The following is a 14,467-nucleotide window of genomic DNA, read 5'->3' as shown; positions in this document are numbered from 1 at the left end:
GTTAGCGCCGAAGACACGGGGTCTCTTGGGTCCTAGCCCGGGACACAGCGTCCTCCCCTAAGCCCCCGCCCCACCCCTCTCAGCGTTAACCCCGCCCCCAGCCTGTTTACCCCTGAGTCCGAGCCCCCGGGGGTCCTCGGGCCCTCCCCCGCCCCCCCCTTGGGGCCTTGACCCGGGAGTTCCCGTTGGCCACCCTCTCCCCCTCCCGCGCTATCCCTCTATTTATAGCGGCCCCCCGCATTCCCCGCCCCCCTCCCCGCCTTGTTTTCCAACTTCTCAGGGAGCAGCCGGAGCGCCGGCGACCGGACGCGGCTGGGAAAGGAGGTACCCCGACCCTGGGCGCCCCGGAGTTGGCGCTTCGGTGCCCTCCATGCCCCCGTCCGCCCCGGGCTGGCACACCTGCCCTCCGCGGCGGCCGGACCCTCCCGCCGCGGCGACCCCAGCCCGCCGCCTCCCGCCGCCGGCCCGCTTGCAGCCGGGCGGGGGGACCGTGCGGCGTCTGTTCCCGGGCTCGCCTCCCCTACTCGCTACCTCGGAGTTTGGGGGCGAAGAAAAGTGCGACCCGCAGACCCAGGTCGCGGGTGGGGGCGAGAGCGGGCAAGGGATCCCCGCGGGGCCGGGGGTTCCCGCACACCCCGCAGCCTCCAGGTGCGGGCAGGTGTGGGGTGCGCGCGCGCCGGGGAGCCCCGGCGTTCGCTTTCTCCAGCGCCCCTCTCCGCCCCCGGCAGAGCCCCGCTTCCCCACCCGCGGCGGCCTGCTGGGGCGGGGTGAAGGGGGCGTGTTTCTTGGGGGTCTGGGCGGGTCTGCTGGGAGCTGTCGGCCCGTGGGCGTCGAGGGGCGGGCCGGGGGCGGGTCTGCGGGGAGCCCGAGCCGGGGAGGGCCGGAGAGTCAAAGGCAAGTGAAGGTGGAAGCGGCCGCCGCGCAGCAGGTAGGGGGAGGGGCAGGCCGGGGTCCCGGGGCCCGGACGGCGCCGGCCAGGTCTGCGGGCGGTTTGCGCCCGTCCCTCGGCGCTGGCCGCTGGCGGGAAGAGCCCGCAAGGAGGGGGCGCTGGGCTGCGGCGCACAAAGGCGGAGGCTGCGCGGGCGACAGGGCGTGTTTGGGGTGTGTGCGAGGCCGTGTCCGGGGTCCGGGAGCTCCGCGGCCGCCGCGCGCGGGTGTCTGTCCCCGGCTGCCCGGCGGCGTGGGCACGTGTAGGGACAGGTCCCGGGTCCTGGGCCCGAGTCCCGTCGCCTTGCTAGACTTCCCGGGGCTCGGCCCGCAGCGGTCGTCTGGGTGCGGGAAGAGATTGTGGGACCGCCCTCCTCGTTCCTCACTCGCGGGAGACTGGGTGGAGAGAAGCGAAGGCACGGAGCTTTAAAGAATTCCGTCCCCCCCACCCCCGCCCCAAATTGATGGAGGGGGACAGCCGTGCTCTGCTGCCCTCCTCTCATTCGCGAGCTGTCAAAAATCCGGGGGATCCCTTAATCCCCACTTGTACTTTGCAAATAGGGAATTGAGACCAAGAGTAGTAACCCACTGGCTTGGCCAAGGTCACACCGGTAGCCGCAGAGCCAGACTAGAATCCAGAGGTTCTGACACGGGCCTCGGCTTTCCTCCACATCAGCACTTTCTTCTCTCCTCCCCCCTGGCCTGGCCACATACCAGCTCTCTGTGTTGCCCAGCAGCCCCTCCCGCCAGTATGGATTCTAGATGAAGTAGAGAAAAGAGGCTCACCAGACTTAGGGGCTGAGATTGGGGAGGGCTAGTGACTGGGGAAGGTTGCTGACCTGGGTGGTCTGGGTCTTGGCTGAGGCTTTCTGTCCCTACAAGACCCAGGGTCTGTCTCCCATGTCATTCACCTCATTGCTTTGTTTTCTCAGACCCCGGAGCCAGGAAGAGTGAGAACCCTGACCCCTAACCTTACTGCATCCAACCAATAGGAGCCCAGTAAGTGACCCACCCCTGGGCTGCCAGGGCTCCAGCGTGCAGGTCAGCACAGGTGTCCTGCTCCTCACTGCCCCTACTCAGTTGAATGTGTGCCAGTTTATTTGCAGTCAGCAGGGAGAGTTTTGGGGAGGAAGGGAGGTATTGGGTCAGTTGGACACAGATGTCCCTTGTCTCTTGTCTCCTCCTCTTCCCTCTTGTTCATGTTAGTCAGGTCATTTTTAACCCCGTTCCCTTTTAGCTACTGACCTTGTGACTTTAGTTGAAGGTCACAGTGAACTTGAATGTTCACCTCATTGTCCCATAGGATCTTTGGAATACCCAGTTACTGAGCTGAGAGTTTCACCCCCTACCTAACTGGGAGTGTGGGGTGACCCCTAAATATAGCCTGGGAAACCCGAGCTGTGATGCTGCCCCACCCTGGAATTTCTCTCTGGGATAGGGGAGGAGGGCCGGAGATGTGGGTGTTGAGGGGCAGCACTGGGAATGGCCAGTCTGAAGAGGTATCCTCATTCCTCATTCACAAGTCCTCTCCCAGGTGGCCTGGACATGGAAGCTGGGGGAGGGAAGGGCTCTCTCTATGTCCCAGAGTAGTCTTTAGTTCCTGGGGCCCTTTGTATCCTGATATGTCCAGTGCTAGAGAAAGGAAACCAGCATTTGGGGACAGGTGGGGTATGGAGGTAACCTCCCTATCTTGGTGCTTTCTTCCTCTGCCAGGCTACCATGGCGGAGCTGCAGGAGGTACAGATCACAGAGGAGAAGCCGCTATTGCCAGGGCAGGCGCCTGAGGTAGCCAAGGTAATAAGACTCCCTCTGACTCCTCCAGCCCCAATTTCAGACCTCCAAGCATCTCCAAACTCCTGCCTTCCCCAATCCGTGATCTCATTCTAATCCGCACCCTTATTTTCTCCACCTCTACCCACGTCTCTCTCCCCATACACCAAAATTGAGGGTCCAGCCCTTGTCCTGTCACTACACTAACCTTCATCCTCTCCATGTCCCTTGTCATCTCTTTCTTTGTCCTTGGTCTCTGTCGGTCTCTCTCTACGTACTTCTCTGAATCTGTGTCTGTCTCTCCATCTGTGACTGTGTGGCTGTGTGTCTCCGTGTGTGTCTCCGTGTGTCTGTGTGTCTCTCTCCAGGAGGCTGAATTAGCTGCCAGAATCCTCCTGGACCAGGGACAGGTAACAGCGTGGGGCGGTCCCAGGGTGGAGGTGGGGCTCTCCTTCCCCCCCAGTAAAGAGAGGGCCCTGGTTTTTCCACCTCTCTTTGGTCACTTGCTTTTCATTCTAGTCCTTTCTCTTCTCTCTCTCTCCCCTTTCTTCCTCGTCTATTCACAGTTCCTTGTTGCTTACCAATCTTTCTTTATTCTTGTCCATCCTCAGAATCATCTTCTGTTGTCATCTATTTCTAAACTAAATTTTTGCTACTCCTATTTCTAATTCTCTGTCCCCTTCTTCTCCTCACCCTCTCTGCCTCCCCCCCACCCCTTTTTGCTTTTGTGGAGCTCCTCCTGTCTCTTTTCCTCTCAGCCTAACTCCTACCTAACGGTGACCTGTTTTCCTGCAGACTCATTCTGTGGAGACACCTTACGGCTCTGTCACTTTTACGGTCTATGGCACCCCCAAACCCAAACGCCCAGCAATATTCACCTACCATGATGTGGGACTCAACTGTAAGGACCTTCACTTCCCCTCCCACTCCTTTCTGGGAAGAGGGTGGGGGGGGGGATGGAGGGTACGGCCCCAGGTAAAGAGCCAGGGCAGGAAGGGAGTAGTTCTATCCTCTCTGACTGTGGTATGACAGAATAGGGTGGGTGCTGACTTGGGGATACTCTTCCCTGTCTGACTTTACTATTGGGATTATGGGGATTCTCTTTAGATAAATCTTGCTTCCAGCCGCTGTTTCAATTTGGGGATATGCAGGAAATCATTCAGAACTTTGTGCGGGTTCATGTGGACGCCCCTGGAATGGAAGAGGGGGCTCCAGTGTTCCCTTTGGGGTAAGAATTAACTCCTTCCCTCCTCATCAGACTGTGAGGCATAGGGCTAGGTGGGGAAATTCTATCAGGGGAGGAGGGAGGGAGGGCAGTGGTGATTCTGAGAGGAGATCAGTAGGGCACCCTGAGTTGGGGGCCGTGGGGGCAGGTGGGTATTTCCTTAACATTCTTTTCTTCCCCAGATATCAGTACCCATCCCTGGACCAGCTTGCAGACATGATCCCTTGCATTCTGCAGTACTTAAAGTGAGAAGCCTGGGAACCCCTCCAAACTAGATTTCTCTTTCCTGCACAAGGTGGCCTTCAAAACTCTGGTGTCCACCATGGTCCTGGCATTTTGGTCCTTTCCAGATATATCCTTCCTCCTTCCTGCCCCCACCATATTGATGACAAGAACCTTGACTTGAGATAACAGAGTAGCCCTAAATGATAGAGGAAAGGAAAAAGGAAAAGTTTATGGGTGGCCCTGCCTCAGGCTGAGGAGGGCCTACTCTGATGAGGGAAGCTAGCGAGAAAGAGGAGGGGGTAGCAATCCCTGGGGGAGCCAGGTAGACCTATCTGTTCTCCTCCCACCTCTCCTGGTGAACACTAAGGGACAGGGTGTGAGGAGGAGGAGCGAGCCAGGTGAGGCCTCCCCGGTGGGCATACCGGGTGCCGGCCACTCCTGGGCTCTGTCCGGGGCTCGGCTTTCTAGGGCATGAGGGCGCTGGGCAGCTCTGGCTCACCTCTTTGGCTGTTTCCCCATTCCTCCTGTTGTTCACTAATGTTCTCTCTATTTTGACATCTGGCTTCAAGTTCCCTCTTTCCAGTTCCTCTAGAGGAACCAGGAACTAAAACAGAACAAGTTGAACTAGCTCCCGAAAACAGAGAATGGAGAAAGAGCTGTGTAAGAAAACAGCATCTGGTTGGTTGGTGGAAGGATGTTTCTTTGCAAGACTCTAGCGCTTCAGGAGGGAGCTCGGGATAGACTTCAGGGAGCCATGCTGACTACTGGCGTCAATTTTTAGCGCCCTGGCACCTTCCTTGTCAGCCTCCCCAGAGGAAAGTTCTTTTCTGACCTTTTCTGCAACTGTGGCCTTAGGGAGGAGGGTGAGGAGTTTGGAGACCCAGAGTTTTGGTCAGCAGGGCCTATTAGACATGTTTCCCTTTCAGTTTTGCCACAATCATTGGAGTTGGTGTTGGAGCTGGAGCCTACATCTTGTCACGATATGCTGTAAGAAATAGCCCCTAGGCAAGGGAGAGGTGGTGCCAGGACCATGGTAGACGGAGTAGGAGAATACTATTGACTAGTGTGTATTGGGGGAGGAAGTGGGTACAAGGGCAGGCACCGTGGGAGCCTAAGAGTGGGTGGAGCTCAGTGGCCTTATCAAGTTATGAGGTCATAATCCAATTTTCCTTCCTTCTGCTGTCCCTCAGCTTACCCATCCGGATACAGTTGAGGGCCTTGTCCTCATCAACATTGACCCCAATGCCAAGGGCTGGATGGATTGGGCAGCCCACAAGGTTTGGAAGGGCCCATGCTGGTTGTGGGGTGTCCCCTTGTCTAGGTCCAGTAAGGTCTTACTAGTGTAACTGATTGACCTCTGACCTTTAAGGATGGGGTGAAGCTACTTTAAGGAGAGGAGCTATGTCACTTTGCCTGGGCCTCTTCTCCCTGTAATGTCCTGAGCTTTCTCGCCTGCCCTTTCCTCATAGCTAACAGGCCTCACCTCTTCCATTCCGGAAATGATCCTTGGACATCTTTTCAGCCAGGTTAGTGGTTATGGAAGATGGAGGAAGTAGAGGGGAACAGCAGGAACTTGAATGCTTGGGATGACTTCCTTACTGGGATAAGATCTGGGGGGAAGAGGGTTTCCTTCTTCTCATCCAGCATCTGTTGGCTTCTCTTCCCAATTTTAATTTTTCTCCTTCTTCTTTCCTTCAGGAAGAGCTGTCTGGAAATTCTGAATTGATACAAAAGTACAGAAATATCATTTCACATGCGCCCAACCTGGATAACATTGAACTGTACTGGAATAGCTACAACAAGTGAGTGTGGGCAGTGTATGCATGCGTGTGTGTGTGTGTACACATGTGCACACACATGTGGAGGACATAGATGCAGTGACTGGGGGTAGTGGGGAGGCATAGAGGAGGGGCAATCTGGGAAGCATGTTGTGCAAGAAGAGCAGAGTTTTGGGGGTGGAGTAGGAGTGCAGCTGTGGGACTGACCCAGTGGAAAGGACTGCAAGGAGCTGTCCCTCTTCCTCCTCTTTACTTCCCTGGGATTTTTGGATTCCCAGAATAAGAATTTTTGAGCACTTCTTTCCCCTTCCCTGCACTCTGACCAGGGACCTGGGGCACAAGTGACTATAAAGATTGTGCTTGAGGTCTGCCTGCCCTTATAGTTCCTCCTTTTAGTCACCAGTGTTTGGCTATAATTTGGGGAAGGAAGATCGCTTACATCTGGGTGGTAGCATTGCCTGCCTAACATTTCTACTCTTTCAACTTCTTACTAGCCGCCGAGACCTGAACTTAGAGCGTGGAGGTGATGTCACTCTCAAGTAAGACTTTTTTTTTAAAGATTTATTTATTTATGCATATAAGAACTGGAGCATAGGCCAGAAGTGTGGGGGGTGAGAGGATTCACCAGAGACAGAGTGGGGCACAGAACAGGCGGATCGATGGAAACACACTGCTGAGGGGAGCAGCAGGCAAGTCAGGAGAGGTCTGCTGCGCCATGTGGGTTGCTCCCTGGCTGGGGATTGAACTCGTGCTGCAGTGGCTGCGGTTAGCTTCATAGGTTGTTTCTTAACCTCTTGCACCACCACGGAGGCCCTCAAGTAAGACTTTAAGAGATAAGCCTTTTCTCCCCTTGGATAGTCCCGAGGCGCTTGCGTCCTTTCGGAGTCTTTTACTGGGAGTTTTTCTTGCCACCCCCAGCCTCTCCTATTTAGCAAATCACAACCTTCTAGATCTTCCTTGAATCCTTTTGGTGGGTTAGTGGGACTGGAAGGCTATTTCCTCTTTGGAGCCAGATGTTTTTCCAGCTGCTCTTCTGAAAGGGAGTGCCAGGGCTCATGGCCTCCTCCCCGACACTGTGCCTCCAGGTGCCCTGTGATGCTGGTGGTAGGAGACCAAGCACCCCATGAAGATGCAGTGGTCAGTGGGGAATTATCTGGTAGATACGGGAGGGCTGGCTGCGTAGGGGGGTGGTCAGTGGAGTATTTTTCCAAGAGGCAAGTTCTGTTTAGGACAAGGAGAGTAACTTTGGGGCATAAGAAGTTGATTCCTGGTAAGGAGATGGTAGGGGGACAGATGGGAATGGAACTGGGGGTCTGGGTGCCTGGGTCCCTTGGATGGGAGGGGCCGTGGGGATGGTGACCTCATTCATTCAGTCTACCACTTACTCCAGGTGGAATGTAACTCAAAACTGGACCCTACCCAGACATCTTTCCTCAAGGTCAGTAACCCTGCTACTTCATGCCCAGCCTGACTCCTGGTCCCCTGTCCAGAGCAATGTATCTTCTCTAGATTCAGCCTCTAGGCCTCCAGGGTCCTGCATGGGAGCAAGTGAGGTAAATGAAGTGAAAACAAAACCCTAAGGGCCTAGAGTGAGGATGCCTGGGAAGAGAGACCCCTTTCTACTTCCCTGCAGGGCTCATTAAACTTACACGTGCATTAATTTTTTTTTGGTGGCTCTTTTATGAACAGATGGCTGACTCTGGAGGTCAGCCCCAGCTGACTCAGGTGAGTACCCCTTTCATCCATGGGATGGGGTATTAGGGCACTGAACTGTGCCCTTTTCCACACACTCCAGCCCCACACCTGCCGTGACCTTGGGCTCAGTTCCGCTTCTAAGCTCACCGCCTCCCTTTCCTCATCTACTTCCATAGCCAGGCAAGCTGACCGAAGCCTTCAAGTACTTCCTGCAAGGCATGGGCTACAGTGAGTATGGGGGTTAAAGACTGTCACAAGGAAGGGGGACTGCTGCCCAGGAGGAAGGATGGGTGCTGAGGGGGAGGAGCCAGTGTAGGTTAATTCTTGGACTTCATGTGCCTGATCAATCTTGTTGACACCCTGGCCCCCTTTACAACTCTTGCCACCCAAGAACTCCACTCTGACTTGCCAGCCTCTCTTCTCCATCTCCCCTCTGACTGCCTCCATATCCTTCTGTCTCCACAGTGGCCTCTTCCTGCATGACTCGCCTGTCCCGGTCTCGCACAGCCTCCCTGACCAGCGCAGCGTCCTTTGATGGCAGCCGGTCCCGCTCACGCACCCTGTCCCAGAGCAGCGAGTCTGGGACTCTGCCTTCGGGGCCCCCAGGGCACACTATGGAGGTCTCCTGTTGAATGACCCTTGTTGCCCTGGTGTGGGACCCGACCCTCACCTCCCCCAGCACTAACCTGGGAGGTGCATAGGGCATTGGGCCAGAGTGAGCAAGGGAGGAGGGGCAGATCGTGTGGGAGATGACGTTGACTTTGATTGCTACCCTAATCTTGACCTCTAACCTGTGATTCCCCTCAGCTCCTGGGAGAGATGTCCTAATATCTCTTAGGAACCCAGACCCTTAAATTCTCCCTCTCCCTCATTCTGGTATTAAGGTGGAGAGGGCATGTATTCCCTCTCCCTGTTCTAGGTGTCCATAGATGAAGGATAAGAGGTTTTGGTAGTTGCCTATGGTGTCTCCACCAGACTCTGCCCTCCTGATCTAATATTGCAAGGGGAGGGGACTTGGGGCTGGGTCTCCATTCACCAAAGCGATCTCTGAAGGGCCTGGGTCTAAATGAATGTGCGTCAGGGGAGGCTTGCTGGTGGGTCAGTGGTCCTCAGGACGTGATAGAAACATCCGGTGTGTGAAATGGAAGTTGGAATGGGAGGTGGTGGGCAATGAACAAATATGAAGGAAGGATTAGAGCCGGGGCAATGGAAAGGGGCCTGGGGCCATTGGCTGCACTAACTTTGGTAGCTGTCTAGACAGTGTGTGTCTAGAGTGGGTGGGGGGAGGGAGCCAAGCTGGGCAGGGCTGCTTGGGGCTTGGCATAGGGGGGTGGGAAGGGCTACCTTGAGCTCTGACCACATAGTGTCTTCTGTGTGGAGAGTGCCCTCCTGTCTCCCACAATTTCTGCTGTAACAATAAATTGTAGAGGAATAGGAACATCATTCTTCTTCATCTGAGTTTGCCTGCATCATGCCACTTTTTCCTACCTTCTCCCTGCCCAACTTGCATATTCTCTTCTCAAAGTGACGTAAACCATAGGAAAGGACTCACAGAGCATAGAGACTTGACAAAATGTAATTGCATAATCACTGGCCCACTATTCCAACAGAATGTTATTGTACTTGATAATACTTTCAAATATGGGAGGCAGGAGCTGCTTAGATCTTAGAAGACTTACTGATCAGTTAGACATCATTGAGATGCCATAGGACCTCAGAGAGAAAACCAACATGATCTTAGAGAAGGAAGTAGAGGCAGTTGACTGAAGTGGCCAAGGCTATCCTTGATCATCTCCTTCTGGGCCCCACCACGGGTGACCTAGATTCCGTTTTGGGCAGATCAGTACAACCAGTACATGGAGGCAGGGCCTGGAGGGGTCGGGGTGCTCACAGTCTACTCCAATCTGAAAACTCCTTCCAGAGAGTCACAACACAAAAGAGGAATTTCTCCTTCCTCATAAACCCAAGAATTTGGGAGTTAATCAGACCATGTTTGTCATTCTCTGGGAAGCTTTTCAACAACTATGAATAATATTAAGATTTCAGATGTTTTGTGTCTGTTATAGGTTGACTCTTGGGCTCTTGACACACAGAAAGAAAAATCCGGGCTTAGGTTCTTCGTAGCACTAAGGGCACTGTGGGGCACTCTGGACGGACTGCTACAGCTCTTTTGCCAGACTACATTAAGGACAACCACAGACAGCTATACACTTTTCTCAAGGAATCTGAGTTGAGCACTAAAGCAGCTTGATGTTTGGTGCTTACACACCGACGGGGGTGTGGGGATGGTCTTGATTCTTGAGCTTTTTATCACTCTCTCATAAGAGTGAGTCTATTTTAAATGCAGTGGAGCAGGATCAGTAGGGGCTGGGGATATTACGCAACTAGCAGGGTGACAGAGCTAGCTATTGAAGGCCAGGGGTGTGTTGGGTGACCACACCCAAGGCCAACAGCTATGAGTGCTTAGATGCCACACTAAAGGAATGGCATATTGAAGTCACTAACAAGCTCCGAGGTAACAAAACAAGGAAAAGGCAAAGAACTCCTAGCAGCTTCAGCCTCAATTTACAGTAGCTGCTGTTGTGCACCATGGAAGGGAAGGCAGAACTTCTCAGCACATTTACCTAACAGATGATGATGTTAGTCTTCAAAAGGGGGGAAATTACAGTGATGTGAGTACATGGGTATGTATACGGAGTGGGAGTGTCTTTCTCCTAGGTGCCTCTGCAGGAGACGCCCAAACGTTAGGTAGAGGGAAGGAGGCTTCCTGCAGGGAGAAGGGAGAGGGCTTTGTTGTCCTTCACTAACCTCTCTACTGTATTGGTCTTGACATTGCTATGAGCCGGCGGGGACACAGTGCCCTCCTGTGGTTGGCAAGGTTCTATGGCACTTACTGCTGAGGGAGGGCCTGAAACCAGGGTCTGTGGATCCTGTCTATTCTGGAGATCAGCACTCAAGGCTCAGAGGAGAGGTTAGTGACACCCCAGAAATAGAACCATAAACTCCCTACTTTTTATCTCTGCTTCAGGGTTAGAACTCCTGTTTCCTTCTTCTCATTCTCCAGAAACATATTTCCCTGACTTTAGGGCCAGAAGCCCCAATAACTAGAGAGGGCCCAATGGTAAGCAGAATGAAACTAGAAGAATGGAATGACAAGGGCCTCATAATTTCTCTTTGAAAATTCTGAATCTCCTGAAGAGATTTTTCTTATTTGTATTATTTAGTTCAGTTACAGTACACTATAGCACCTGTTTCTTATATAATGTTCAGGTTTTGCATCACTACAAATCAACATGTGTATATATAACATGAACTTTATCACTCGAAGTCCAGTTCCATCCATGAAGAGATTTACTTTTAATTTTCTTACATTGTTCATTTTTGTACAATAGTTGATTTCCCCCTCAGGTGTAGTCCCCATAAATCTCCCACCATATCCCCTGTGTATTGTCATCACAGTCCCCTGTACTGTCCCCTCCATTTTGACCCCCTCCCTCCTCCTTCCCTGGTGCATGCCTCTACTTGCTAGTTCTGTCTTTTTTTTTTTTTTTTTAAGATTTATTTATACAAGCACAGGGTACAGTGAGAAGCGCAGGAGGGTGAGAGAATAGGTCTGTCTTTTTTTTTTTCTGTTACCCTTTATTCGGTTTCCCTACATTCCTCCTATAAATGAAACCATCCGATATTTTTCTTTTTCCTCATGAAGAGATTTTAAAGGGTGATTCTCTGAAGATGCTTATGAAACAGTGAAACTGTAGCAGGAGAGACGGACATTAAATTTTAAACAGTGCTCCTTCAGAAGTCAGAGAAAGTGCCAGAGTGGGAGACGCTGCCTTTCTAGAGAGTTTTTAGGACTGACAGGATAGTGAGAATCAGCTCTGACTAGAGGCCAGGGGTGTGGCTGGGAAATGTTGCCCAGAGCAGTGTAAGTTGTTTTCACCCTCTTGCCTCAGAATTTTCCTAAATTGGATAAATACATAGTAAAGTAGAATGCATTATATAGTTGATATTCAGCAAACCTGAAGAGAGGAATTCAGAACAAAATTGAAATAAAGGAAACAATCTACAACAGGAGTCTTTGAGCATCCCCACAGACTGAGGTGTGGAGCAGAAGCCCTGATGCAGCCCTTTGGCTTCATTGTTGCCAGTGGCCATCGGCCATGGAGAGTGTGTGTGTGTGTGTGTGTGGGGGGGGGTGTATGTGAGGGTGTCTGGCTCTTTGGCACACTCCTACACACCCATCCACCCCGATTCTGGAAGCCATTCTTTGTACTCCATCTGATCAGGGTCAGGAGCAAGGAAACGTTTCCTTTCAGGAAGGAGGAAACCTGTCCATCAGGATTCGGGGGGGACGTGGCCCAAATTGTCCCACAGAGTTGTCTGAGCAATTTGGGTTTTGCCCCACGGAGTTGTGTGTTGGTCTCTGACTGACCGCCCACCTGCTCAGGGATATTCCCTTAACTCTGGTTGCTCTTTAATGCTGTTCTCATCTTCCCTTCACACATTATCTCAGAACCCAACATCCAAAGCCAACCCTCCTCCTGTGAGCAGAGGTGCGGGGACCTCTGCTGGTGGCAGAAATGGAAAGCTGGCTCTCCTGGGAGGGCATTTGGAAGTCTCATTCTCTTGCGTTGTTTTGTTTCTGCTCAGATATCTAAACTATGAAGAATGAGGGATGGGGAAGGGACACAGGGATTGAAGAGACGTGAAGACTATTCTACAAGCATTCTGTGACTATCTCAGTTAGCACCTCCTCTTTTGCTTTTCCTCGTGTTGCAGGTCTCTCCCCTGTTTTAAAATTTCAACTCTTGTGATTCTAATTTTCTTCAGTGATAACCTGTCTTAAGGCTGAGTGAATTAAAGTTCACCCCTGAATCTGGCTTCTAGTCTCCATACCCTTGGGTATCTCAGCTCTCCTTCCCATTGTTCTTATGGTGTTCTTACTGCATCCTTCCACTTCTCAGTCTCACTCAGAGCCATATTCATCTTCTCCCTTACAGCCTCTCTGGCTCCTTGTGGGGATATTTGAAAATGATCAGATGGTTTTCTTTTCCTGATCCTTGATACTGTCTGTGGAGCTGTCTCTGAGCTTATTCCAGCTCTTGATACGCTAGGCTTCAAACTGAAGATGGTGCTGGTCCTGGCTGTAAGGACCTTGGGGAGGGGACAGGGCATGCTGGTGGGAAAGAGGAAAGCACTCATGGCTGACAGCAGAGGAGGCTAAGAGGGAATCTGGCTCTTGAGATTGGATGGGAGGCGGCAGATAGTGCATGACTCACCCATGCTTGAAATCTCCCAACCTCTGCTCATTTACCTCCAATGTTGATAGCATCAGTGACCCAGAATCATAGTGAAGGGCCTGGAGGGTAATGCACTCTCCTCAAATCTCCTTTCTATAGCCATACACATCCTCTGTACTCAAAATTAGGTCTGAAATGTCCACACAACTGTGACCCCTCGAATTCATCCTTCCATTGTCCTGGCAAGATCACTTGAGTTAAAAGCAGCAGAGAACTGATGGTGTGTTAGACATGTTTGAGCCTTCAGATTTCTTTTTTTTAAGTTTTATTTATTTATTTATACAAGCACTGGGTATGTCAGAAGCACAGGAGGGTGAGAGGTGAGAGGATTCACCAGAGACAGAGTGGGGAACAGAACAGAGCCTTCAGATTTCTTTATGACCTGTGCCTCATGAGGTTGATGTATTTACAGTGCACCAACAGACATTTTTGTCCTTTAGAGGCTGTCTGTGTATGGCTGATAGGAGATATTGGCAGTAGGTCAAAGAGGAGAATGACAGATTTCTCTGGCTTCCTCATCAAGTCCCTGCAGGTTGGTTGTGTCCCTCTACCCAAGGCCATAGTACTTGATGGTTGGCTGCTTCTAGTCTCTGGAACTGCTCCCTTGTCTTCAGGCGAGGCAACAACATTTTTATTAAGTCACGGGGTATTGCACCATCATTTGTTGCTCAGTTCAAACCCTCCCACATGTTGCTGCACTCTCCTTTTATTAAACTTACCTCAATCTCCAGTGTGCTATCTGCTTTCTTCCTAATCCTAACATGTAAAATGGTGAGGAAAAAGTAAGGTAAAGATATTACAGGTAAAAGTAATGAAGAAGAGAGTCTATACAGTTGGGCTTTAAATTAGAATCATAGGGAGTTTGGGATTCAGCTGCTTTTTTTGAAATTTGAAAACAAATTTACTTAATTTTTTTGAATGCACATCCCTGGATTTACTGTGGGGATTGTTACCTACCTGGCAGGTGGAGAAGGCAAGAATGTATATGAGAGCGACAGCACAGTGCCTGGCACATAGCAGTTCTCAGCATGGAAACTCTTTTTTATCACTACTACATAATAGGCACTGCTGAGTCACCACATGTGTGTCTTCAATACTGAAGGGAAAACAGAATAGGATGGTGCTTCAAGAAAATGATGTCCTGTGTCAGATGTTTTAATTGTTTTACCTGAAGCTTTTGCCCTCTCACTCATCCAGGGGTGTGCAAGCTGGCCTTGTGAGGAGGTTTGTGGATCTTAATTTGTAGGTGGAAGAGTGGGCTGGACAGCAGACAGTCAGGACAAGGACCCTCAGGAGTCCCTGTCCACATGTAGGCACTTGGGCTCCCACAGTGAATGTGTGAGAGGGGTGAATGGTGAGGGCGATGAGCTCGTGGGATGCAACTTTTCTTTCCCTATTTCTTGCTAACTCTGACACAACCCTTCCATATGGGTCAGGGGCTGGTCAATAGTTAACCTGATCCTCCTCAATTCCAAATAGTCAGTGTGCAGAGAAGTAGCACACAAAGGGCTTACGCAAACTGGAGACAAGTGGTCTAGGGGGAGGGT

At 51.7% G+C, this 14,467-nt stretch overlaps 1 protein-coding gene across 5 annotated transcripts; it reads left to right on the top strand.

The window, feature by feature from the left end:
* The first annotated feature begins 262 nt into the window (after positions 1–262).
* NDRG2 (NDRG family member 2) lies at positions 263–8,898 on the top strand. Of its 5 annotated transcripts, none has more exons than XM_037502970.1 (17): positions 263–324; positions 1,860–1,926; positions 2,641–2,721; positions 3,066–3,107; positions 3,493–3,598; positions 3,805–3,925; positions 4,105–4,167; positions 5,074–5,134; positions 5,338–5,424; positions 5,617–5,673; positions 5,846–5,949; positions 6,420–6,464; positions 7,011–7,062; positions 7,316–7,363; positions 7,615–7,650; positions 7,797–7,848; positions 8,086–8,898. In XM_037502970.1, exons 3-17 carry the CDS (start codon positions 2,647–2,649, stop codon positions 8,250–8,252), a joined length of 1,116 nt encoding a protein of 371 aa, XP_037358867.1. In that variant the 5' UTR covers positions 263–324; positions 1,860–1,926; positions 2,641–2,646; the 3' UTR covers positions 8,253–8,898. The 5 variants fall into 5 exon arrangements, with proteins under 5 accessions (XP_037358867.1, XP_037358866.1, XP_037358869.1 ...); XM_037502969.2 differs by lacking the exon at positions 263–324 and adding an exon at positions 864–928; XM_037502972.1 differs by lacking the exons at positions 263–324; positions 3,066–3,107 and adding an exon at positions 864–928.
* Positions 8,899–14,467: the final 5,569 nt, after the last annotated feature.

Source organism: Talpa occidentalis, unplaced genomic scaffold, assembly GCF_014898055.3.
Source record: "Talpa occidentalis isolate TD23 unplaced genomic scaffold, MPIMG_talOcc4v2.1 talOcc4.11, whole genome shotgun sequence".
Taxonomy (NCBI): Eukaryota; Metazoa; Chordata; class Mammalia; order Eulipotyphla; family Talpidae; genus Talpa; species Talpa occidentalis.
This window is presented reverse-complemented; position numbering and strand designations above follow the sequence as displayed.